This window comes from Chroicocephalus ridibundus, chromosome 5 (assembly GCF_963924245.1).
Source record: "Chroicocephalus ridibundus chromosome 5, bChrRid1.1, whole genome shotgun sequence".
In the NCBI taxonomy this organism is placed as follows: domain Eukaryota; kingdom Metazoa; phylum Chordata; class Aves; order Charadriiformes; family Laridae; genus Chroicocephalus; species Chroicocephalus ridibundus.
Window position 1 is genome coordinate 61,908,603 of NC_086288.1, and position 26,075 is coordinate 61,934,677.

At 42.2% G+C, this 26,075-nt stretch overlaps 1 protein-coding gene across 2 annotated transcripts in view; it reads right to left on the reverse strand.

The window, feature by feature from the left end:
- Positions 1-25,001, reverse strand: part of PPARGC1A (PPARG coactivator 1 alpha) — a 371,917-nt gene extending 346,916 nt beyond the window's left edge. For both annotated transcript variants that reach the window (XR_010071215.1, XM_063335980.1), the window contains exon 1: positions 24,469-25,001. Coding sequence is in view for 1 of the 2 variants with exons in the window: in XM_063335980.1 (XP_063192050.1) it covers positions 24,469-24,558 (90 nt within the window). In the remaining variant the exon portion in view is untranslated. The remainder of the gene's footprint in view (positions 1-24,468) is intronic.
- Between the last annotated feature and the right edge of the window lie 1,074 nt (positions 25,002-26,075).

Sequence of the window (26,075 nt, forward strand, 5' to 3'; positions counted from 1 at the left end):
TCACAGTAAAGAATTTCTTCCTAATATCTAATCTAAATCTACCCTCCTTCAGTTTAAAACTCTTACCCCTCATCCTATTACTCCACTCCCTGATAAAGTCCCTCCCCATCTTTTCTGTAGCCCCCCTTTAAGTACCATACAAGCTTTGTGGCCATCATACAGAAACCAGATACAACTGTCACAGGTCCTGGGTAAGGAAGAGTTCAGTACACAGCTGCATTGCTCCAGGGACAGATTTCTTAAGATACCAATTCTTTCTTTCTACAGAGGAAAGAAACATGAATTGATATGAGGAGCAACACCAAAGAGTTCTCCTTTGTATTGTCAGGTGCAAGAGCTGGTGAGTCCATTTTTCTCGGTATCTGTATGTGCTCAACAAGACGGCAGCATGCAGAGTGGCTTCTCTCCATCCTGTCATACATACAGACCAAGAAATCTTTTTATGCCTTCCCTCTCTGCTTGCAAAGAGCAACTTACAAGATTACTTTCATTTTTTGTCTCCTTATAGATACACTGAATAGATAGATGGCTTCCCATCATGACCCTGCATGTTTATTCTAGTAAATTATTCAACTTATTCTGCGTGGGGCAAATTAATTTCTGCAGCAATTCAGCTGCTACTCCATCTACGGCATATACACTTGCTGGAACAGATAAGTTCTGTCATGCAACGTCATCTCTGGTTTTCTTCAGAACTTTTATTCAGATAAAACTACTCTTCTCCCCTTGACTCCCCCATTCCCTGCCACAACTGATGTTTCCTGGATATAATATAGTGCTTATTCTTGGGAGTAAAAAATTTTCCAAAAGGCTGATAAATTCTGTGAATCTAAAAACTGCTTTACGTTTTCCAAATCTTCTCCACTTGATTTGCTCGTATCTAATTTTCACAGATATTCATTGTTGTAACTTCCAAACACATGGGTTGCAATACATCAAATCCTAAAAAAGACGGGATTTGAATGTAACTATTCTAAAAACAGGAAATGAAAAATGAGGTCCAATCTGCAATACTCTGTCACTGTCATTTAGCCACATGGGATCTACTTATTTGTACACGTAACCAACTGCTTAACTCCCTGCACTGACCTCCTGAGTGGTAAACAGTTACCCAAATGTCACCAAATTATCTGCTGTCAAACACACCACAAGGTTTTTACCCTTTTTTAGTATGAGAATGTCCCAAAATTAACTTGTTTCTTTGTGTAACTCTGCATTGTAGGGTTCATAATGCAGAGAGTTTACACAATATAAACACAAAGAAGATCAAGATCTTTGTCCCTAATCGGGGGAACGGGGGGGGAAGGAAAGCAGAGCTACATGCCAACAGTTTTGTATATTATCAGACTAGGGTTGAAGTTTATTTGTTTACAAAATTCTGAAATAGAAATTTACTTCCTTAGCTTGTTACTTTTTCATATACAAAAACTTTTGGGAAAGTCAGAATGGTTTTATGTTTTGCAACATAGTTTATGACCCAAGGTGACCTTCTGATGCCTAATTGAATAGAGACTGCTATTGGAGCCAAACAGAATTTCTTCAGTACACATTTGTTTGCATATATAAGGCACCTTCTGTGAAGTTAGACACATTGTTTTAAAAGAACATGGAAGTATAAGTTCAAGCTGCATAGGGACACACTACACTAAAATCACACTGTGGACTGCTCTGACTCGCTGCTCTGAAGCTAAAGTATGTTGTATAAGCACAAACAAATCATTATTGCGGTCACTGAAATAATACTCTTCTGGGAGTACAGAGACCTCGAGCGGTTATTTCACCTGTGGTCCTACGACATCTCTCCAACTTTGCTTGCCTTACCGAGGTGCTCGTTGTGTCAGTACAAGCCGTAGTCACACTGTTGGTACAGGCAGGCGTTGACTTAGTCACACGGTGCTCTCGCAACTCTCTTTATCAGGTGTCTCCTCTGAAAGACACTTGTGCAGCTGTGATGCACTCCCAAAGCAACCCCACTTACATCAAAGAGAAAACAACTGCTGTAAGAGGCACCAGGTCCTCAGGAGAACAGGTCTCTGCCCAATTTGTTTCCACAGCAGGATTAGTACGTTAGGACATACAGAGATTAGAGAGGACTGTTTCAATGTCTCCTTCCACCTCCCCACCTGCACTCACCTGGGTTTTTTATATATATATTTATTTTTATTTTTTTAATATATTTTCTATTATATTTGCAGAGTAAGCTGTATCAGGCAGATACTATCTTTCATTTGGCACTTGTACACAGCCTGTTTTAACAGGGTGCCCACATATGACTGGGGCTGCTGCAGCAGTAACGAAGAAAGGAATACCACTAAGCACGGTTGTGTTAAATATGGTCTTGGCTTGCCATGACTCATGCAGAACCTTACATTGCCCTGACTTTAAAACAGTTACAAGCTGTTCTCCCAGTCAGGCAAAAATGACAGCAGCTCTGCCACATATGGTGTTTCATCCACTCCGTCCACTTCCATGTTATTAAATTCCTTCCAGTCCTTGAGAGTTCCTGAGGGGACCTGCCATATCATCATGTCATTTACCCTTCCCATGCCCACAGTACCATTTTTTCCTTTGGTTTTGTAAAAAAATTCTCCTCCAAATTCTCTCTCCTGATTGCTCATGTCCAAGACTGCAACATTTCCTTTTACTTCTTCTGATGCAACATTTGAGACTTTTTTCCTGTAAGTAGTCCAGTATGTAAGTAATATGATAAACACGCAGCACCAAGTTGTGATTAGGGTGACTGCTTCAGTTTGGCTACAAATTGTGTGCACAGTGATTATCTGCAGAAAGCACTTTTTGCCCTGTTACTATGCTCTTCCCTCTACACCCTTGTTCATCTCATTTACCAGTTATGTCTCACCCAGTAGATTCTAAGACTTTGAAGGAGGACATGATACATGCAAGAGAGACTTAGGGCAGCTGTGGTCAGCAGAGTGTCAGCATCCTGAGAGCATCCCCTTCCTAGGGGTTTGGCTGCCTGGGCTCAGAGCCAACTTAGAGACAGTACAGCTGAGGGCTGGCCCCTTCGGGCTGGAGAGAAAGGCTCCCAGGCAGCACTGCTGGGATGACTCAGCCAGGACTCACCCTCTTCCTTCCTCTAAGAGCTGCTTTAAGGTGACACTCTGCTGCTTGGTCCCGTCTGCACCTGAGCTACAGCCCCAGCCACATCACTGTACCTGTGGGCCACGGGTCCCACCGATCCTGACCCAGACCCACTTCCCAACTCAGCCTTGGACTTACCACCATGGACTTGCCTGGCAATGGGAACACTGGGCTGTCACCAGCTGCGCCTCTCCAGCCTGCCCTGCTCCCTTGCTGGGGCTGGTGGGGCAGGCCCTGGCTGTCAGGGTCCTTACCCTGCTGGCCACGCTATCCCTTCCAGTTCCCGACCCCTTGAACGGCAGGGAGCAGCAGCCCCTGCCATACTCTGACATACAGCTCCACAGCTTCCTGCCTTGTTAGGGCTCCCAAGCACTGCCACAGTTGCAAAATTGATAATGCTAGTATTTTGGGGGACTCCAAACTGCAGCTCCCTCTGTTACTGACATCAACGACTAAAATTCTTAAATAGAAGGGCAACATTCAAGTTGTTCCCCTGTGTGCCCTACCATTAGGGCAATTCAATTTAAATTCCGTTCCTGCCACCAACTTCTTCCTTGAAGGAGAAGACACTTTTTGCATTCTCCTACTTGAGGGGTGACATCACTGATGGAAAGTTAGCTCTAATTTATCCCTTATCTATCTCCACCTTAAATCTGTCCCCTTTCTCTTCCTTCTCATGCCCTTCTCCATACCATCTTAGTGCCTAACACAAACCAGTCCCATACACTCTCCTGTTTTGCTCTAGGTTACATATCTGAACCTATTTGAAATGCAAAAATGCAGGCATTGTGTAAGATATATTTCAGTATTTTCCAAAAAATAACATAATTCACCGGTTTCCATGTTTTTAATACACTTCTCTCCACAGGGACAGCATGACTCACTCTCCCAGTGGGAAAATCACTCCTGCGGTTGGACAACAGCAGCAGTTCTGGCATCTAACACTAATAGCATTATCAATTTACGACTTTAGAAGCACTACCAGCATCTAGTAGTAGTGTCTCTAATATTACAGATGGCTCATTTGTCCTTTTTTTCCACATGGCCCTCCGTGTCTTTTCTTACATCCTTACTTGTGTTTCATGAGGGCACTTATCTTCTCTCATGTAACACAGCTTTCAGAAGAGACTTTTCAGCTACAATTCCCACAGTAAACAAGCTAGACCAACATAAAAAGCTTGTTAAAATTGTCTGCTCTTCCCCCACTACCCCCGCCATGAAGATATGCAGTTACCTCTCCTCTGAGTAAGGGGTCTCAACTGAGCAAATCATGGTAACTCTTTCTTTCTCCACCTCCTAGCTCTGCAGTATACTACACAAGCCGTGCACATAGCAGTCACACTGCAAGGTCCTCTGGGCACCGACTCTTCCTTTCTGAACTGCGGGATGCCAGGGGAGGATAAAAAAGAGAAAGGTTACGAAGGCTATGAAAAAATGAAAGGCTTCAGATCCCAGAACGACCGTATCAGCAACGGCACAAGCGAGAAGCCCTCTGCGCTCTCATCTGCATCACGAGGCAGGAGATAGAGCACGGTGATCAAACCAGTGCCCCTGCTCCAGCCTCAATGGCCTGTAGCCACAGCTGCCGGCGTTCCCCCACATTGACACTTCAGTAATCAAATCTCCAGGTGTAGGAGGAAGATAAGAAGCTGGAGATGGAAGCTCCCTCCTTTTGGGCAAGGGGAAAGAGGACCCTTTACAAAAAGTGACAACTAGACAAAGAAAGCATTTCCTATGCGACCTCATCTTGTACCACAGTTTAGTGCGACTGCAGGCATCCTTATGTCACTTCTCTCTTTTGTCCTTACACAAGAAGCTGTACCCCTCAGGCTGAGCCAGGTAACTTCCCATCTCAACAGATGTTCCAACCAATAAGGGGCAGATTTTGATTTAGAGTCTAAAAACCTTAAAAAAAATTAAATAAATCACAGTATTTCATTCAAATAGCCCCACTACACCCCCATAAGTGAAGGGACTCTTATTCTCAGTACCTGCAGTGAGGTAGGTCCTCAGCAGAAGTCGGCCACCTCCATCGTCATTAACTGTACTCTGGCCTAACCACCACATTTGAAACTCATTACAACCTATCTACTCATTCAGCTAGCTTAAAACAAACTATCTTACTTTAACTCCCTAATAATTGTGACTTTTATTTTAAAAAATGTTACTGATTGTAATTACTCCTATTTTATTCAGAATATTTACCATTACTGCTCTCCTTAAAAACAATATTTAGTACAGCATTTAATGGGAAAACTATAAAACCATTTACTCACAAAAAAGTACGTATGTTCAATAGACTGGTTAAGAGATTTAACTCAGCTATGTTTTATGATTGTTGTTACTTCGAGATTTGTATATAATATGTGGAAATTACTGATGAAAGAACTGCATTTATGTTGCACTGAAGTGTAAGTCATGCTGTGATGAAAATGTGTGTTTCTTTATACATCAGAGAACTAGAATAATTGGCTATTACATGGGTGATGTTAGATTCATGATTTTCTTATTTATTAATTTACTTATTTGTTTCTTTTTAACATAAGTCCTTGACATAAAACAGAGCATATTAGTAAGTACAATGCCTAGGAAAACAAGGGTCTAGATGTCACTAATATGCTTTAAAAGCATCAAATTTACTGAGATAAGTGAGCTTCCAAGTGTACTTTAAATAATTTTGTTTAATTTTTAATTTCTACAGGTAAATGGAACCAACCTTTAGACACCTTAAAGAAGCCCAGAATTTCTGAAAGTACCACATCTCTACCCACTGCAAATCAGACCCTTGAGTGAATCCCACAGCGCAGTGGAAGCGTTATAAAGGCATCAAAACTGAGAGACATTTTGAGAATGCTGTCCAACATTTTAAAGGTGCAGAGGAAAAAAAAAATGTTATTAGCTATCTCTTCTGAGAACCACCGGCTAATGAATGAGGTAGTCTAGACAATACCCAAGAGCTTCTCGACTTCCATATAAACATCTATATGGAAAATCAGAAAAAGACAATGCTTCATATTTCTAATGCTTTTTCATACAAACTAAATGGGGTTAAATATTCTCAATTGAATTAAATGGAGAGATATGATGCAATATGTAGACTACTTGCGGCTCGAGGCAACAGACAACTTTGGCACTACACAGTTCTGGTTTTGCCAAGAAAATCTCCTGTGCCACCTTTTGTATGTGTCACTCTACATTTCTTTCTTAAATATTCCTAAAGGGAAGAGATAATGAGGAATGGAGGAGCAGGAAGAAGTGTAATCCTACAAACCCTGGAGTGTCCTTTCATTTTTGAAAAAGGTAATATTGTCTGGGTCTGAGGTTCATGATAAAAATACCGTCCTGCTTTCACATTTGCAGTGGATTTGCTGACAGAGAAACACGTCTGGTTTTTAAATAATGAAAATGTCTTAAGCATGTTACTGTCACTGAAAATCACTTCTTGCAGGAGCCATTGTCAAAATCTACCCACATGTCAAGTACTAGATGTAATAAGAGGGGGGGAAAAGGACGTAAAAGCACTAGTTATTCAAGAAATAATAAACTGAAAGATTCTACGTCTTTTAACCTAGAACACATTTACTTATCTTAATCCAACATGTTCACTCTGTAAATAAGATTGAAAAATGTGGAAGCATGAGATTTCTACAATTAAAAACAAACTGTAACATTAGCATCAGGAGCAAATTCTTGTCTGCCAGGTTAACTCAGAAAACTCTACGTCTCTCCACAATACTTGATATATACACCTATTTAAAAGGGGGTCTGCCCCAAAAGACACAGTGTAAAAGTGTGAAAATCTGTATGGAAAAAGTGGACAGACATAAAGCAACTGAAGCTGAAAACATCAGCGTCCCATACTGATGATATGATAAAGCAGCAGAGAAGGTAGGAGGAGCAAGGCTAAATTATGAAAGTGCAAACATGCATTTGCAGGCCAAAGTTTGAGAAAAAGCAGGAAAAGGATCCAGTTTTACCTTTAGCCAGTTGGAACTACAAAGGGGCATTCCTCAGTTGTAAAGTGTACTTTGTAACAGATCAGGTGGATTCATGCAGAAGAAAACAGGCAATCCTGGTGACGAAAATCTGACACAACTAAACCAAGTCAATGATTTGCCAAGGGCAAAGAGAACATATCAACTTCTATTTAGTAAGTCTCATGATGCTAGAGCCTATCCTGATCCAGAAGCCAAGAAATTATGTGACTTGTCTTTTATTTCTAACGTTCCTGATGGCATAGAAAAGTGAAAACGCAAACCAAATGGTTCAAAATCCTGAACGCAAATTAAAAGGCCCTCAAAAATCACTAGACGCATCATGATTTTAAGCAAGCTGATTTGAAAGCTCTGGCACTGAACTATTAAAAGTCAACCATCGGCAACGGTTTGTTCGCTTTCTGAATGAATCATGGCTATTTATGAAGACACTGAAAGCTGTTTTGAATAACAGGAAAAAGAGCCAACAGTGAGTGAGACACAAAAGACCCAACCACCAATGAATCATTTGAAGGTATCCCCAATGCACATAATTACTATCCCCATTAAGCAACAGTCATTGCAATTAAGTATTGTTTGGCTTAAATCAGTTACCTGGAATGTCTTCTGATCAGGCCTGTTCCAATTAAGTGGCACTTACTTATTACCTTAATCATGCAGTATCAGTTCAAAGCAGCATAGTACAGCTTCACCTTGAAAGCAATCAGCCTAACATTTGGCAACCAAAAGCAATAGCCCTTGAGCTTCCAAATGAAAGAAAACTGATATATAAGTATAAAGCATCATTACATTGTCTTCTTTCGTTTGCTTTTATTACTACAATTCTACTCACATAATTCTTAAAGCTGCTACCAGTTGAAGAAGATCTGTTCAAAAACAAAAGAGAGACTAAACATATACTAAATGCCACACATCGTGCTACTCCTTAACAGGAAGATGCTGGGGAGAACATTAAGTACAGGAACAGTGGGACAATGCTTAAAACTTTCATTAGAATTTCCTTTGTAAAAAATGGAAATTTCTGCACACTCTCTCCTGCCACACAACTGGCTATACACGTCTCGCTTTTAAATGTGTTTTGCAACACTCTAAGTTAACTTTGAGTTACATGCTTTTATGATGCATACCTCTTTTGTTTCATAGTAGTCTTTTTTGTTCATTGGAAACCAGTACTTTCACTATAAAAGTGAAACACACCTCTTTCACACACCTCTTACATTAGGAATTTAATTAAGGCACATATATAAAACTTATTTCAGAAAACGTTATGTGGATGGAAATTTTACTGCTTGGCAATAGAGTATTTAGGGTTTTCAGACAAATACATCTAAATTAATATTAAAAAAGGCATTTCAATGTGTACTTTTATTTTGGTTTTAAGTTAGACACACAAAAAACCAAAACATAAACCCCACACCTGTGAACAAACCTCTTCCCTTCAGGTAATGCAAGTCCTAAACTTTTCAACCTGAACTTCAGGTATCATCTTTTAAGTCTGTCTGGACAGAGATTTCTTAAGTCTTCTCCTAAGAATAAAATTTTCAGAATCCCTCTCATTTCATGTTCAGTTGCTACCTACATCAGTTTAAAAGTACACATAGACTATATAGGAAGTGCAATGCTGAACAGAGATATCCAATGTAGCCTTCCATCTGGATAGCAGACAAAATGAAGATTTACTGACACGCTTCCCTACCTATAGTAACTAATCCACTAGAAGACTGAAGTGCCACCTAGCTCTGCTGCCTTGGTTATCTGAGCTAATTCATTTTAAACTACCTCAAATGTTCCTACACAGCACCACATATTTTCAGAGAGCTCACTTAAAGTCTTACTGAAAGGCACCTTGCTTCTCACACCCATGTGCCTTCAGAAAATAAGACTCAGCACCTTTGACAAATGTTACCCCCAGGTCCCCTGGACTCAGCTCTAAATAGAGTCATCACTGCCAAATCAAAACTCTCGGTGAATTATTTCAGGCTGTGTTTTATCTCACAGAAGTTTGGCACAGATATCAGGACAGGCCTGTTCCCGTCTTCAGTTTCAGCTTATAAAAATCTGCAAGCAAAATACACGTCATCAAATCTTATTTTCTAGGGGAACACATGGGCGTTAAGGCTGAAGAGTCTGCATGAAGTTCAGAGCCCAGCACCATGGAACTACATGGAAGACTGAGCATGCTAGGCTGATTTTAAAAAAAAACTTATACAGCAGGCCTTCAAAGTCCTGCCTGTGATTGACAAACATCATAAGAATACATTATTAAAAAGAGAGAGACATCAGTTACACTCATCAATTTCTGTGACTACTGGTAATTCCCTGCATAATCCAGCCTAGCAAGGTTTCCACACAGCTCTCCCTGCGATGTGGCTGAAAGCTGTCTTCACGCATTAAACACTAGAGACACGCATGTCAAGAGACATTGATTCTTCTTGTTTAAGATTCGGTTGCTCAAAAAGCCCAAAAATTCAGTAAATGCTAAACAATTAGCCGCTGGTAAGTCAGGCCTTCTTAAGATGTCTGAAGCTGAGCCTTCAACAACCTGGACACTCAGAATCACTACTTCCTTGAAGGGGCATGGGAGGAAAAAAAAAGTAAAAATCACATTTTCGATACACACCTACAGAAAAGCACGTTCATTTACCTATAGCTCTTCAATGAGGAAAAATCCAGACCTACTGAAAACGAGAAGCTCCCGCTGTTTTCACCTTGAATCTTTCCTAGAAAAGGCACTTAATTCGTACTTACTTAGTACCTTTCTACCTATTTAGTGCTTTTCCAGCAAAAATAGGCTGAATTCAGTTAGTCCCTTGAGGCTGCAGCTGACCCGGGCTCCCACCCCTCCACACCTCTAGCTGCTCACCATCACTTCCCGGTGATCACCCAGCACGACAGGGCATCAGCACTGTGCTGTACGCAAGTTCAAAACAAAGGCAGGTGTGCTTGTGGTTGTTAAGACTCGCAAGAGCGGAATTTTTTTTCCATGTTTATATGAATTTAGGTCATTTGGAAAGGGAGAGGTTAGGGAGGAATTGCGTGTGCAGTTCAGCTTGCAAATTTGGATGGAGGACCTTCTGTCACGAAGGCCACACTAACACAACGGGGCAGTAAAGGTGAGCAACTGTCACGGTAACTTCCTTAGCACATCTGACTGTGGACTTACACCCCACTGAAACCACTATGGGCCGTCACTGATGCAGGAGACAAGATGGGAGACAGGACCAACCAGGGCCAGCTTTCAGAAGCAGCCCTGGCTGAAGGAGTTTAAAGAGAACAAACTATAGAGTATCAGAGAAGTAACACATCCAGTTCATTTTCAGATATACCGTAATAAATTCAGCGCTGACACAAACTGACTTCTGCGGAACTGAATCAGGAATTAGTATATTTGTTTTGTTTTTTCTTTTTGCATTAAACTAAGGAGCAAAGAATATCCTAAAGCTTTATTTTGTGGCAGGATGGGAGAGCTTCCCCTGCCTTGACCAGTTCTGAGTACATTTCTAGTTATTCGAGTCCTATCTAGAAAAAGATAGAAGTATTTTAAAGCTCTCCAGGGCACACACAACATGCTGGCACAGGGACACACTAATATTATGCATCATGCATAAAGTCTTGCTCCCACATGATGCTTTTATTAATGTCTCTGGTGCAGGCACTACAAGTGTAGCCATGTGAAAACTCAGGTACAGTCTCTACATATCCAGAGTTACTAAAAAATGCTCATTTACACGCTATGAATGTGGAAGTTCCTGCTCCTCCCAGAAAGGCATACTAAGTAACATATTGCTACATACATGTATAACTCAACCAGATGACTGGCATCTCATCACTAAAAATATCCAGTAATTTTAACTCAAATATTTGATGACACCACTTGCTCAGTAATCATCCATCTGTAGAAGATTTTGTACAAAGCAGCTGATTTATTACAGTATGACTTTCAGATTCAAAAATTAAGAAGATACTATATAAGAGTATATTAAGTGCCTTAAAAGGGGGCTAGGAGAGATATTACAAAATACAATGAGAAATTAGCATAGATGTTTCTCCTGGGTTTCGGCAGAGATTGGTGCCAGGCTTTGCACTAATCAATATTTCATCAGATAAAATGATGATAAAATTAGTAGACAGAAATAAGATTGGCAAAAAGTCATAAAGATGAAAAGAGGCTCATTTAACAAAGTCTGTTTGGATAAAACAAAGTACTAAGGTGCAGACCAATGAACAGAAAACAAAGTATGTACAGAACGGTAGACTATATCATGGAAAATCATGACTCAGTTAAGACAGCAAGTATTGAAGCGCACAAGTTACTCAACGTGAAGTCTCATTGCGATACTGCAGCAGAAAGAATTAATTTGAACCTTCAATGTAGTGAAGAGAAGCAGGTAAGTGAATTCTTCTCTGTAGTATCGACAGCATTGGAGAGACCAACACTGAAATACCGTCTCATGCGTCTGGCTTCTGATTTTCCTAAAGGGAAATCAAAAAATTGGAAGGAAAACAGAAAAGTTATGCAAATGTACTTGGAGTCTGCAGAGAATGTCCTCCAGTAAGAGTCTTAAAGAGGTCACTCTGATTAGCTTAACAAAAAGAAGACACAGCGGTGTCTTGAGTAACAAGTATTTTTCAGAGAGAGATACATAAAGATACTGAAGGGCTTCCCAACCTACCAGGTCAAGTCATAAAGAGAACCTCTGCCTAGAAAATTAATTCTGAACAACTCTAATGAAAAACAGGGCTTTCTAAAGAAAGCAAACAATGAGAATGATTAACCAGCACAGTAAGTACCAAAAGCTTTACTAAGTAATTGATGCTTTCCTTCAGATAAATACTTAAATTTTGGAAAACATTTTGGTCAAATAGAAGTCAAACACTAACCACAGTTTTCAATTCAACAGATAGATAACCGGAAAATAAGTAATGGCTGAATCACCTGGTCAAACTCTGCGAGTAAATCTGTGGCTTTACAAAATCGCATTTTTCTCAACATCAAATCTCTTCCCTTTCCTCTACACATGCAAATATGAAACATGCAAATTACAAATACCATCAGTTCTTAAGATGATTCTTGAAAAGGCATCTTTAATTTGCTGTATATTTTATTGCTGAGGACAAGACAACTAAAGAATTTATCACCTTAGCTACCTCGGTTATATCATTTCATTCAGACAGTGTTATCTCCACGTCTCCCACACCAAGAGTCATGCTGTTATCAAAGTCTTTCTCAATAAACAATTATTTCCTTTTATGATTTCTTCTGGCTGGTCAAAGATAAGGGCTTACAGTGAGCTTGATTAGTGTTGCAAACAAATAAGAGTAATACTAGAGCAGACATAACTAAGCTGAAGTAATCTGCACTATTAATAACCTTTTGATTTCTAATCAAATACAGCTCCGACTTGCTGCCACTTTGCTTTACATCTTCTAAACTACAAAAGAATTAATATTTTTATAAAATATTTCTCAATATGCAAGCCCTTTTATTCTCTTATTTGTTTTTTGTCTTATACTTAATAACTCTTCACTAAAAAAAAAAACCAAACCACAAACAAGCAGATCTTCTATTAAAAAAAAAGCAACACTACAGATCTACACTTCATACTGCCTTCCCTGGTGATGAGATTTAATTATACATCATAATATGAAATTTTGCAGTATTTTTTAATCTAATAACATTCCTGAAGACAGTAAAATTACATTTACTGTTATCTGCTTTAAAAAAAAACAAAAAAAAACCAAAAAAAAAACCACAAAACCCTAGCTTGAGGCATACAACTGGGGCAAAAAAACAGTTCATGCAGTTAATATCTGAAAATTATATCCAAAAATAGGAAGCTAACATGGTGCCTTAGAAACTTGCACTGCCAGTAGCACTGCCGCATCCACTCCTTATCCTGGGCAACTACTAATCCAAAGACAGACAGTTGTTCTGCTTAAGTAACGGGCAATGCCCCTTCCAGAAAACACCTAAAACAACTGCCAGCTTCCTATGCTTTTACAAAGGGAGAAGTACAGCACCTCCTTATTCTCTGCAAATCCCAGATAGGCAACATATTCTTCCAAACACGCAAAGCTTTTCATCCAGACTCTCTAAGAGGGAATTCATCCAAAACACCGAACGTCCTACAGTTGACAGGAGAGTTCAATCTACTCATAGGAGAAGAAAAGTTCAGTGGTTTCACAGATAGGTATGTTTGTGATTTTGTTTGTGTGGTTTTGGTTTGGGTTTTTTTTGTTTGTTTTTTTTTTTTTTTTTTTTTTTTAATAATAGTCTCCATTATATTTCCAAGTACTCATTTTTTACCCTAGGGGAAAAAAAAAAATGCAAAATACACACGTAAACAATCTTTTTTCTGTTTGCATTGCTAGCTTAGAGTTGTAGTAATCTTATTAAAGTTGAATGCCACTCAGTGAGTTTATCATTCATTTAGACATGAAGGTTTAGTGATAATTCTAGAGACACTTCTGTACATCTGGGGTTTTAGCATGCAATACAGTGTGCAGCCCTGGAGTAAGCACAACACGCACAAGGAACATCATCCTTGTTTCAGGATGCTCTAACAGCTTTCCATTTCATATGATACTTATTTGCAACAAGAGTAATAACAATTAAACAAGCTGCTGCTGTGAGGTTTTTTTCCATCCTTCAACATTTAATTTATGTAACAACCAAGAATAAAAAGAGTAAAAAAAGAAATCACAAAACTAAGAGTTTATTCACCCAAAAAGTTCCCTTTTCCGTAATAACGGCGTTGTGCCTACCAGCAGACTTAAAAACAGGCAGACGTCAATGTTAAAGGTACAAATCACTATGCTAAACACAAAAGGGAAAAGCATGTCTGAAACACGGCAAATATTTTCCACAGTTTTCACCTAGAGAATTCCTTTCAAAGACAAAAGCCAAAGATGAAGAAAACAAAAAATTTAATGAGATGTGTGTGAAGCGTTGGCCTGTACATATTTGAAAAGACTGTGAGCTGCCTTACAAAATGGCCAAACAGCAATATTAACACAGAATATGCACTAAGATAAACTAGTCCCTGTTATTTGCCAGTTTTGTCTCAACTTTATTAGTTATCAATTTAAACAGTAAGTATTCCTTCTTTTCATTTTTAGCATGGTTTTAGGAGGTAACGAGGCAATGGGCAGGCTCTTTTTGTCATGGGTAGGCCAAAATTTTCCCTATAATGCTGTGTGCGTTCATAATCTGTCCAGCTTCATGCTCATAGAAAACTGTTTCTTTTCTAAAGGCATCCTCTAACCCCACATGAAAAGAAAAAAAAAAAAAAAAGGATCAATTCATAAACCTCCCCTAATTAACTTTACTTCCCAAAAAAGCCACACATCTGTTTTCACAGCTGGAAATGATTCAACCATTGGTAACCAGAGAAAAGCTTCAGTGTGTTAAAATATTCTCGCCAAAAACTGGCACTCCAGCAAAGCCGGCTACTATGCCAGCACAATCTGAGCAGCTGTTAGGACAACCTTTATTTATACTGAAAGGGCATGAGATATCCTGATGCTACTACTACTAAACCAGCAAATCTTATTGGAAAGACACCACTGGTTGAGAATGGACAATGCAAAAGTACAACATGCATTTTACCAATCAAGCAGATTATAATTATGTGGGAACAGTGATGTACAATAATCCACTCTCTACCCACTTTTCTACAACAGATTCTGCAGGGCTCAGCTTCTGGAAGAAAAAAAAAAAAACACCAAACCTTTGTAAATTATTTTTAACACAGCTGTTATTATGAGTGTCAGAAAAATCAATTAACAATGCTGCCCTAACTCTTTAGAAAAAAAAAAAAGACTTAGATAAATAGAAAAAGATTGTGCTATTTCTTTTACAGCATTATTTTTATTCTGAAAGTGACATCAAAGAGCCACAACCCCCTCTTCCCCCCCCGCCTTCTTTTGGCTTTGACATCACACAAAGAGAAAAGTACTCCTTTCGCTGTTTCTTGTATAGCTGGAGCATCCAAGCTTCTGCACAGTTATCACTTTCTATACTTGAATATGAAATATTTTAATCCTCCAGCAATTAACAGTCTTTTGGATGAAAATAAAGAAGGCTAGAAGTGCAACCATACTCTTGTTTTGTTAATTCATTTGGTCAGTAGTTCATTTACTCATTGTTTCGCATGGCTTAAATATTTAAGTGTGTGTGTGTCCTACTTAGAATCTTTTTTTTTTACCTTTACATGTTGTCAGCCATCTTTTTTTTTTTCTTTTTTCTTTTTTTTTAAACCTTGCTTAGGAACCAAAAGGAGTTTCCTGTCCTTAAGTATCTTTCACGCATGGCTTTCTGTCACTGCACATAATTTTGCATTTTAATGAACTACCTATTCATTTCATCACAAGGCTTTTTGCTTGGGAGAGGAAGAGGAATCACCTTTTATTTGCAAATCCATTTAACAAATAAAGAGACTGAACTGCCAGCAAACAATGTTGTAAACACTACCAGGTTTCCTTGATCTCCTCATTGCTTTCTTGCTCCCACTGCCATAATTACCGTTAATACTTCTAATGTACTGGAAGTATGGCAAGTACTTGACGAACAAGAAGGAAGTTCTCTGTCCTTAAGATATAGCTGTCAAAGGCCCCAATCCAACACAACACACACTCATTTTAAACCTGTAAGCAGTTCTCTTGACTTCAAGTGTTTACAGTTGAGGAATTAAGTGGTCTGCTGGATCAAGGCCTAAGCAAACTATGAGCATATAGAAGTAGCAGACAGATATAGTAAGAAGCATCATGAATAAAAAGTCAAAGTTTAGCACATACATCAGGGCACATTGTGCTATCTGTCTCAAGAAAAAAAATTATCTGAAAACCGGCAGTAACAGTAAACAGGGAAAAGCTAAATTATGCAAAGGCTTTAAAAGGACAACAAGAAGTCTGAACCTAAAGCAATAAATAAGGCAAAGTAAGGACTTTGATCTGGTTTTTTTAAGTAAGGGTAAGACAGAAGGTGTGGGCAATCAAGACAGGATGTTCAATAGGGTCTTATATTGCACACAGCATGGATGAATGCAATGGGGTTACCAGGGAAGACCATAAGAAAAAGGCTGGTGAATTCATGTTGACGGGAGGTGACGTAGGTGGTGGCTTTATGGTCAGAGCTTTAGAGTATCAGAAATAAACATAGATGCAAACCAGCATGTAGAAAGTCATCAGAATGTAGACAGCCTTTCTGAAAGGAAGGGGTTGGAAATGATGCTTGGATTATGTCCTTTAGTGACATAAAGCAAGTCTCTGCAAGAGACAGAGAATGAGTGGGATTCTGGACTGTTTCTCACATTCTTTCTGGCTGTGGACTGATATTTTTCCAAGCATGAATAACTCTGTATAATACAGAAACATATCACAGCAACTGACAGTGAAAACTTGTTATGTGAAATTCAAACTAGTAAACTCATTAAAGCATAAGATACTACCTTCCCCTCCAGTAGAGGCTTACAGCATTCACTCATTCAAGCAACTATAACAATGTCTCTTCCTCTTCTTTTAAACTTACTATCTAGGTCCTGGTTATTAGAAGGATAAAGTGACAGAAAAATTCACATCACCTTCAGCAGGCTTTGGATACAGCCTACAATACATACTCTTCATTCTTCTCTCCTCTACAATTTCAATCTTGATCTACTAATTCCAGAATGCTGTGAAGATCTCTAATCACCACCCTCATCAGTGTGATTTGTGGCTCAGTGCTCCCCTTCTGGAACGTTTGTACAGGTGAATATACATGAGTAAAGCTTCACACAAGGACTACAGAGTCAATCTGCAGTTTAAAAAATGCATATATTATGAGGCATGTATTTTGTGAGAGGGATGGTTAAATATTCTATAAACAATTACTAAATTGTCAATGGAATTCAATAAATGTTGTTTTAAAAAAAAACTAATTATTTGTTACAATAACCAGCTACTATTGCCATTTTGTATGTGAAGGTTTGTAAACTACTTCCATTTGAGAAGTAATTGATTCCATTTTTATCATTTGCTCAAGTTTATGTGGTTGTTCACATCCAAAGAGATGATAACATCTATTTGCAGCAAATTATACATTATAATTCCTCATTCAAAAGCTGTAATGGAAAACAAAATGCTAATTTATGCTGTAAACGGAAGTACAGAATCATAATCACTCATTGTTAACATTAGGAACTAAATTGCTCTTGCAAATAATAAAATGGGTTAAAAACATGGAGGGCTTTTGTGAGCCAAAGTACCAGTGCCTCTTGCTCGCTCATGTGTTATATTAGAAGGGATCAAATGAACCTTTTATCTTCATGCCAACACAAACTACCCCTTTTTGAGGGGAAGAATAATGGTTTTATGATTGCAGCATCAGGATGCGTGTCAGGTGATTGTTCTACCCACAGGTCTCCAACCAGCTCCCCAGACGTGGGCTTTCACGCGCTCCCTACAAGGTGGACAAGTGACACAGAAATGGAATACTGGAAGAGGCAGAGAGCTGGTGCTGAGGATCTGGCATCTACACTATATGCTTCAGGGCGCGATTGGTTTCATTATTGAACTTCATCCTAGCTCTGGTCTCATCTCATTAGTTGAATGTCAATTTGTAGCCCAAATGCACAAGGGGTACTCCTGGAACACATCTCCCAGGTCATTTCTATCCAAAAGGAGCTCCGTTCGTTTGCAACAAGACCAACCTACATCACTAACTAAAGCACAGCTAAGCGAGGACGAATGCAGCGCACTCCTGCTCCCAAGAAAAGAGACAGTGTAGACACACCTCTTGTCATTTCAGGTCCCACTGAGTTCATATGGAACCAAGAGTGACCAATTTTTCCTTCCAAAATTAGGACCGCAGTGTCACAAGTGCCATATCCAGAGCAAGGGTCACTCCGCTATTAATCTCTCTTCACCTTAATTTTACCTTTGGAGTAGAGACAGTAACACACAGCTACTTAGCAGAGGCGGAATTTCAATGGCCACTTGTAGAGAACACAGAGTCTCAGACAAAAAACATTTTAGATGTATCGGGCTTCCATCCTTTTTAGCAATTTTACAGTCCTATGGGGTTTAAATGTACAAGGAGATTTGCTCACACAGCAAACAGACACATCAGAGGAAATAAAAAAAAAACAACCCCGACACATTAGGACTGTGCACCTGCTCTTCCACATTTCATTAAACCTCTACACCTAAATGTACGTCAGGTTCTCTCCTATGTGCATCCGTTGTGCTGGTATCCCTCAGTGATACCTTCTGGTCATGGCGAGACAAACTGGATCGCAAGCATCCACACTGCCTCAGGAAAAGACATTAAAAAAAAACCACATTAACTTTTGATAAGTCAGATCAGATGATTATAATCTAAATGATAAGTGCCAGATAATATCTTCAAAAACATGTACATATTTGCAAATAAGCTGCCATTTGTAAACAAGCCTCTCCTAGCTTACATTATATACCTCAAATCCCTGTAAAATAGTTGATTTGCCAGCTTTTTTCAGTTATTGGTATTAAAAAAAAATACAATTATGTTATCAAAAATTGAAAATTGCCTTTTAGGTGACCAGAAGAAAGTTCCACTGCTTCAAGTAGTAAATCATTTTACTGCTGCCCTTTTATATTTAATACCCTTCTGCAGTACACATTTATCTCTACACTAGCAAAGTGTACTCATTGATTTCCTATGGTCTCTCTGGAAGAAGGTTCTGCTTCCCTGATGATGAGTACAAAGGGTGGATGACCCCATTCTCATTCCAATGCAAACCCTGCATTTTTACATTTCTGCTTAGACCACACGAACATTTGACCAGCTAAGAACTCCCTGCCCTCTTCCTACAGAACACATTGCTAGAACTACTGACATTTTCTCCAGAAGACAACTGTATTTTTGAAAGTCCCGTCTTATGTGTAAAGCACTAAAATGCATTAGTTCATCACAGCCATAACTGTTATTTACAATTTGCACATCAGCTTTTCTTCTAAACTAAGACACGAAAATAACATCTTGCCCATTTTTCTGCATGTGCTTTAAACTCACTTTGTTGTGCTCTACTGTACCACTATTTAGCTGTTTTGCTCTGGGGCATCAGAAAATGATTTGTACCCAGTTTAAAACTCTGCTTTTTTTGCCAGATGAGACTGCCATCAGAATACACTGGTTTTTCATCCAGACTGTGGATAGGTTTATTAAACAACAACCACAGTAACAACACAGGAAATAGAGAGAAAATATGTTTTGAAATCTACCCTGTAAATGCTGTGCAATGGCACTGACAACTGAAACTTTTCAAAGTTACTGTACTGAATGACCAACTAAGGCATTAACCTCCGAAAGCAAGAGAATCACATTTAACATCATCTTTTTAAAAAGTCTATTACCTGTTTTATTCAACCACAACTTCCTCATTATCCTATTATCTTTTGACAAGAAAATAGGTCTCTTCAGTTTCACTTTCATTTTTACGGTGTTCCATTTTCCCAGCTTTGTGCACCAGCATACAACACCCCTTGGATATAGAAAAGTCAGGAAAATTTCCAATCCGGGATTAACTTACTCTTTAATTACCAAGTCTTTTCTGTTAATACTAAACCAAGATCGCTGCTTTTTCTTAAATAATTTAGTTTTGACAGTGTCCTTTTAATTTGCAGACATGTTACAGGGTTTGCTAAAATATAACTGAAGTTGAATGACGGTTTTCTTCCATTGGTTTTCATGGCCAAACAATGTACAACTATCAACGGAGTCTTTTTCTGTTAAATAAAAAGGTCTACAAAAATCATAAAAATACACTGCCCAATCTTGTGCAGATTGATACAGTATCCCTCACTCAACATCCTCATACACATACATACTTAGTATATGCTATGCATGTGCATCAACACAAACTCATCTAACGTATTTCCAAACCTGCACTGACTCCAAGTTCTACTATCCAAACAAAACAAAACAAAAAAGCCAACCAAAAAAGAAAAAAAAATCTCCAGAGACCACAGGAACAAAAATAAGTCAAAAAGTCTCACTACAGATCTACAGATCAAAATAGAAATGGCCATTGGACTTACTCTAGTTAAAAGAAGAAAATGCATAAAAGCAGTAAACTACGTGCAGTCCAGCACACCAAAAATACCAGCAGAAAGCTCTAACTGCATTGGGGTACTTTTATCCCTCCATACGTAAAGACAATGAGCCAAGCCACAAAGCTGGCTCTTAGCTTGATCTTTCACCAAGGTACTTATACCCACAGAATACATTCTGTGAAAGTGTGCTGTATAAAGCACTGACATGTTTGAGAACACAGGACAAAGAGATGGTGCCAGGTAACAAGCCCTCAGCTGAGCGCTGCCGGGAAAAATCTCTGAAATAACGGCAATAATCAGGCACCACACTCTCTTTTTACTTCCATACTGCAGGGATTTTCTTGAGGTCGAATTAAAATAAGTATCCAGATTCATGCCTTAGTCATAGGATTCCATTCATGAACTACATTTCAAATTATTTTCAAGCACTTCCCAATCATATAGATTAGTAACACAACAACGTATCCAGCTCTGGACTGGAGAGTGAAAAATAATTAATACAAATAATGCTGCCAGTTCAGCATGGACAGGTTATGCCCAAGAATATTACTGCTCTTGCAAGGCTGAATACCCCCTTTGCAGTACTTCGAAATAACTGTTCTTTCCTCCTGACTACTAATTAAGAAACAGATGTAAAAAGAATTTCAGTAAGCCAGAAGTTATACTCAAGAAGTCTCCAGCGAACACGTTTTCACAAAATAAAGAACTAGAATGTTTATTGACGGTCTAAAAATGCAGATCACAGAATGAATCAACGGGAAATCTGCTGGATATTCCTTCGCCTCAGGTTTACACACATTGGCAAGACAACGCAGGTACATTTATGCAACCACAATTCATAGTTCTCAGGATTTAAGTCTACAGGTTTGTCTAGTCTAGAATTTAGCATAATGGTTAAGTCCCTGTACTAAAATAACTGTAAAAAAAGACAGCAAACTTCAGGAGAATAGTCAATCTTTTTGGACTTCTCCTTAGTAATGCCAAGACTTATTTGTAACTATTATAGAGCCTTATTTTCTGGAAATGGATTCAAAACAGACTTCATAAAGTTTCTAGACATAATTTTTCCCCGATACAAGCTTTTCTGTGATGTACTTTGGAATTTAATATGCAATGAAAAAAGTTCCTTCCAAGAATATTACCAACAAATCACGCATATAATCTGGTGCTTAAAAAAGAACTGCAATAACGCATCAAAAATATAAAAGTTGAAATGCATCTCTCAGCCTCCCTGAATTATAAAGCAAATGTCCTATCTCTGCTTTCAAAACTGTCAGACAGTATATTATGCTTCTAGAAGAAATCACTGTTCTCTTTAACCTGACTGGTTCCATTATTAAGTCTTATTTTGATTACTTATACTCTCATTAAAGTCTTGAGATGCCAGGAAAAAGACTCTTTTTAGTAAGCTATGGCTGAACCGCTATTGATATTATACAAGGGATCCTTTTACCTCGTACTAGATGTTGAGAGTGCATCATATTGATCTAGGAATAAAAACCTATTTTTCCAGTAGTCAACTCATCTTCTCATCTCAGCACTTTGTTTTAGTTTGTTTTAAACAGAGTATACAAAACAAATTCTATTTCAGCGATGTTGCTATATTTAGCAAGAAGAAATGGTTTGTAAGCTTTTTTTTTTTGGATGCAATTCAGGTGAAAACAAACAAACATGAACATGGCTGACTGTCAAATTTGAGCCAGCCCTGCCTTTTTAAGTGTTAAAACTTGTAAGAAAAATCTATTTGCAGCAAAATCCCATATTCATTTTGATTTCATATTCAGACTAACATCTTCCGCTAATCCTCAGCCGGTGAATTTGACTGATGTAAATGCTAACGTAATACGCAAAAGATGAAAATAGCAAGGAGCCTTGAGCACCAGAAAGAATATGTAACTTAAAAATTCTTCTCATCTTCACCCTGGAAAGTCTTGCAAGCTCATCTGTTCCTGTTGTAACACTATATAATGATTACACCTTCTCCTTCTAAACTCCTTTCCTAATCATGCATATTTAATTCAACTTTGTGTATATATCCTAGAGTTTATATAGTCTGTCTATAAATAGACCTCCTGCATCCCGAATTATCTCCACCGTTTCCCCTTAGATACGGTTCAACATCGGTATTTACAATGGATCAACTCTGGATTTGTCACTAATTCTTCCTGCCTCCATTGTGACACGGGCTCGCTCCTCTGAAAAGAAATGTGAAGGGAACCCACCATTTCACGACGCCGAACTGTTTCGCTACAGAATGAAACTAACTTTAGATAAAGGAACTGGTTTAAACCTGATTTTATTGCCGGCGTTCCTAACCATTTTCCTCCGCTGGTGGTTTCAAAGGAGTCTTCCTATGACTGCCTACCTTTAATACCAGGCATGAGCCCTGCTTGTATTTCAGTTACTTGCGTGGACTCGTGTTTAGCAGGGTGACAGTGCACGTTCTCCGCTCCTACAGACACACCGGCACCGGGGGTGCACCGGGATGCGCACGGAAACACACACCAGCGCCGGCCCCGGGCCACCGGCCGCCACAAGCCACCGCTCCCGGTAACCGCCGACCAAACTTACGCCGCAGCCCCCCTCCCCGGGGTGGCCGGACCCGCCGTGCTGCTGAACACCAGCAGCAGCAACTCGGGCAGACACCCCCCCCGCCCCGGACCGGCCGCCCTGCCCGTCCCTGTCACCCAGGCGCGGCGACACCCGACGGCTTCGGCGAGGAGGGGGTGGTGTGTGCTCCGGAGCGGTCGGGAGACCGCAGTTCGGCGGTGGCTCTGGGTCTGATACGTGCCTGCTCCCCACACGACACCCCCCACCCCCACTTCTCCTCAGCGAAAGCATGCCTGGCTCATTCCCTGCCAAGGACGGCTCCCCCCGGGAATGGGGCGGCAAACGCGGCTAGGTAAAGACCCAGCCTTCCGAGACGGGCCCGCTGGCAGCCGGGACACCGGAGATGGGTGTTTATTCCTACGCTTTGAGGGAGGACGCGGTTGTCAGGGCCCCACCGCGACGGCCCGGCCCCCCAACTCCGCCAGTCACCCCGAGCTGGGGGCTGCCGGGCGGGGGGCGGCCCGCTCCGCGCTACGAACTCCCGGAGGCCGGGCAGCAGCGGCGCCCGGTTTCTCTCCCCCTCCCTGCGCGCTGTAAACCTTAAACTGGCAACTGCTGGTTTGGGGGATTTCAGTCTCCTGGAAACCAGGGGGCTGCGCGGTTCTCCATGAGTTCAGCGGGCTGAGGGAACGGGGAGGCAACACCCCACCACGACCACCACCATCATCACCAGCCGGAGCCTCCGGCCGCCTCGGGGGCCGCCGGCGGCTCGCCCGCCCCCGCAGCCCGGCGGTGCCGCCCGCCCCGCAGCCCGCTCCCACCCGCTGCCCAACTTTTCCCGTCACGTCAGGCCCCAGAACCCCCCCTCCCGCCCGCACCCGCGCACGGCGAGGTAGTTTATAAGCCACAGTTGCCTTGTAGCCTTCCACCAAACAAGCAGCGGGGGCAGCAGACTACAACGGTTATTTAATTAAAGGCGTTTCGGAGGCTCCCGGAATAGCTCTCTACCTCCGAGGCGCAATTTCTGGTCTGTGCTCTCCCCCCGCAGCTCACCCCTCACCACACCGCCGGCCACCCCCGGAGCGGCGGGGCGGGCGGGAAGGAGGCACCAGCTGGGCCGGCGGTACCCGGCTGCGCTCCGCATTGCACAGTCATCAAAGTTAAGTACGCGAAGGATGGAGGTGGGGGGGCGATTTGGGGGGGGGGGGGGGGGAGGAAGAGTGAGTGTGGGGCTGAAGAGGGAGGAGTGACTGGTAAAGCCGAACTCTTCCCACCGAAATTGCGAGGTTGAAAGCGTCTGCGGCCATTTATGTGAGGGGAACAGATGGGGATGGGGGGGTCCCTCTCGCACCATGGCTGCCCCCCCCCCTCCCCGCCCCGGCAGCGCTCCGTGCGCGGAGGAGGGCGGCGGGCGCAGCCGAGGGGGAAGCTCAGGGACGCCCCGCTGGAGTTGCGGCGTCGTGCCCCGAGTTGCTCCCGGGTAAACGCACAGCTCTCCGGGCACGGCGGCTCCCGCTCCCGGCCCTCCTCCCGCTCCTCTTCCTTACAGGAGGGGCGGAGGGAAACGGGGCGAAAGGCACACGAGGGGAAAAAAAAAAAAAGGAAAAAGGCTTTTTTCCCCCTCATTTCTTTCCTCGGCTGGTTCCCCCCACGCACGCTGAACACAAACCCTTCCTGCACACCCCGGCACCACCTTCGCCTCCCCGCAGGAGCCCGGCGAGCCCGCCCGGCAGCACCGGCCGCCCCTTACCTGGTTGTAGGAGGTCTCCCAGGAGGAGGTGTAGTTGTAAAAGAAGGCGGAGGAGAAGCAAGCGTCTTCCGACAGCCCGCAGCCGGCCATCCTCTGGGCGCAAAACCTCTTCGGGAAGACAGGCAGCAGCCCTCACAAACTCTTGCCTCTTGCGCGATCGCTGCCGGTGCCGCCGCCGGAGTGTGCCGACAGCTTCGCCCCGGCGGTGCCTGCGAGAGGGCTGAGCGCGGAGGCGGCTGGATGGTGGAGCGGGGGCGGACGCGTGTGTCTGCCCGTGTCCGTGGGTCTGTCTCCGTGCCGGTGTGTGCGCGGCTGTTTGTGGCGGCACCGAGGAGCCGGGGCCGGCGTCACGTGCGCGCGCTCACTCCGCCGCCGCCGCTGCCGCCGCCGGCGGGGACGGGCTGCGCTACCGACACCGGCACTGAATCACCAGCGCCGGGCCACCTCTCCATCCCCGCCCGCCACCGTCCCTGCTCGGCGGCGCAGCCTGCGCAAGGAAACCGAGGGGAAGGAAGGGGAAGGGGCCGCCTGCAGGCTGCACGGCGGCGGGGGCAAGTGGCGACGCGCCGTCCTCCCCCCGCCGCGCCGGGGCAGCGCCGCCGCGGGCGGGACCGCCCTCCACGGCCGCGGCCCGGCCTCCCCCGCCCCGCCCAGCGCCGTGCCTTGCCGTGCCGGGAAAGTTGGAGCTGGCTTTTCAACGTGCGACCCCGGGGCCGGCGAGGGGCCTGCGGGCACAGGCGAGACCTCGGCGCCGCAGCGCGGGCCCGGCCGCCTGAGGGGAGGGGGCCACGCGCCACCGCCCGCGGGAAACTTCGCCTCAGAGTCGTCAGCCGGTCCCCGCCCGCCAGGTGCAATGTCCCCCGCTCTCTCCTTGGTTTTTGAGGGGGTATTTTCCTCAGCACCCCGTTTCTAAGGAGCGGGAGAAAAGCAGGATGACATATATTATTTTTTTTTAAGCGGTCACAGGAACGGCACCCGCAACCCCCCTGCCGGCTCCCGTCGCAGCCGCCGCGGTGACAACGCGGCCCGGAGCATCGGAGAACCCGCCGGCTGCACGGGAAAGTAAACCCGGCGGCCCATAGAGCCGTCCTCAAATTGTCCACGGTGCAGTCACACCGAACATCATGATTCTAAAGTGCTAGCCAAGCAATTAGTGGGAATAGACTGGATTGCGTCGACCGTGTTCCTCGAGTATTCCTTATCCTCTAGCAGGGTCCTCTGACAAGGGGAACACGCTCCTCATCAGCTAACATTGATACCACAAAACTCAGAAAATGGAAAGCAAAATTTATATTTTTTTTTTTGGTAATTTTTTTTTTTCCAGAATGATTATTCTGTTTCATATAAGTATATAGTACCTGTTTTTCATTTAAAAAAAAAATATTTTTGCTTCCAGACCCTAACTGGGAGGGTCAGCGGTTTGTTGAGCAGCACGCCGCAGACACAAAAGCCCATAGCCATCAATGGAAAAAACACTAGAGAGTTTTCTCCCACAACTCTGATCAAGGCTCACTGAAGCTCCTCATCCCACTCATCCGATATTTTAATATTTACCATTTAGCAATACCTATGGAACCCTTTGACCACTCTATTTGTTGAGGAAACCT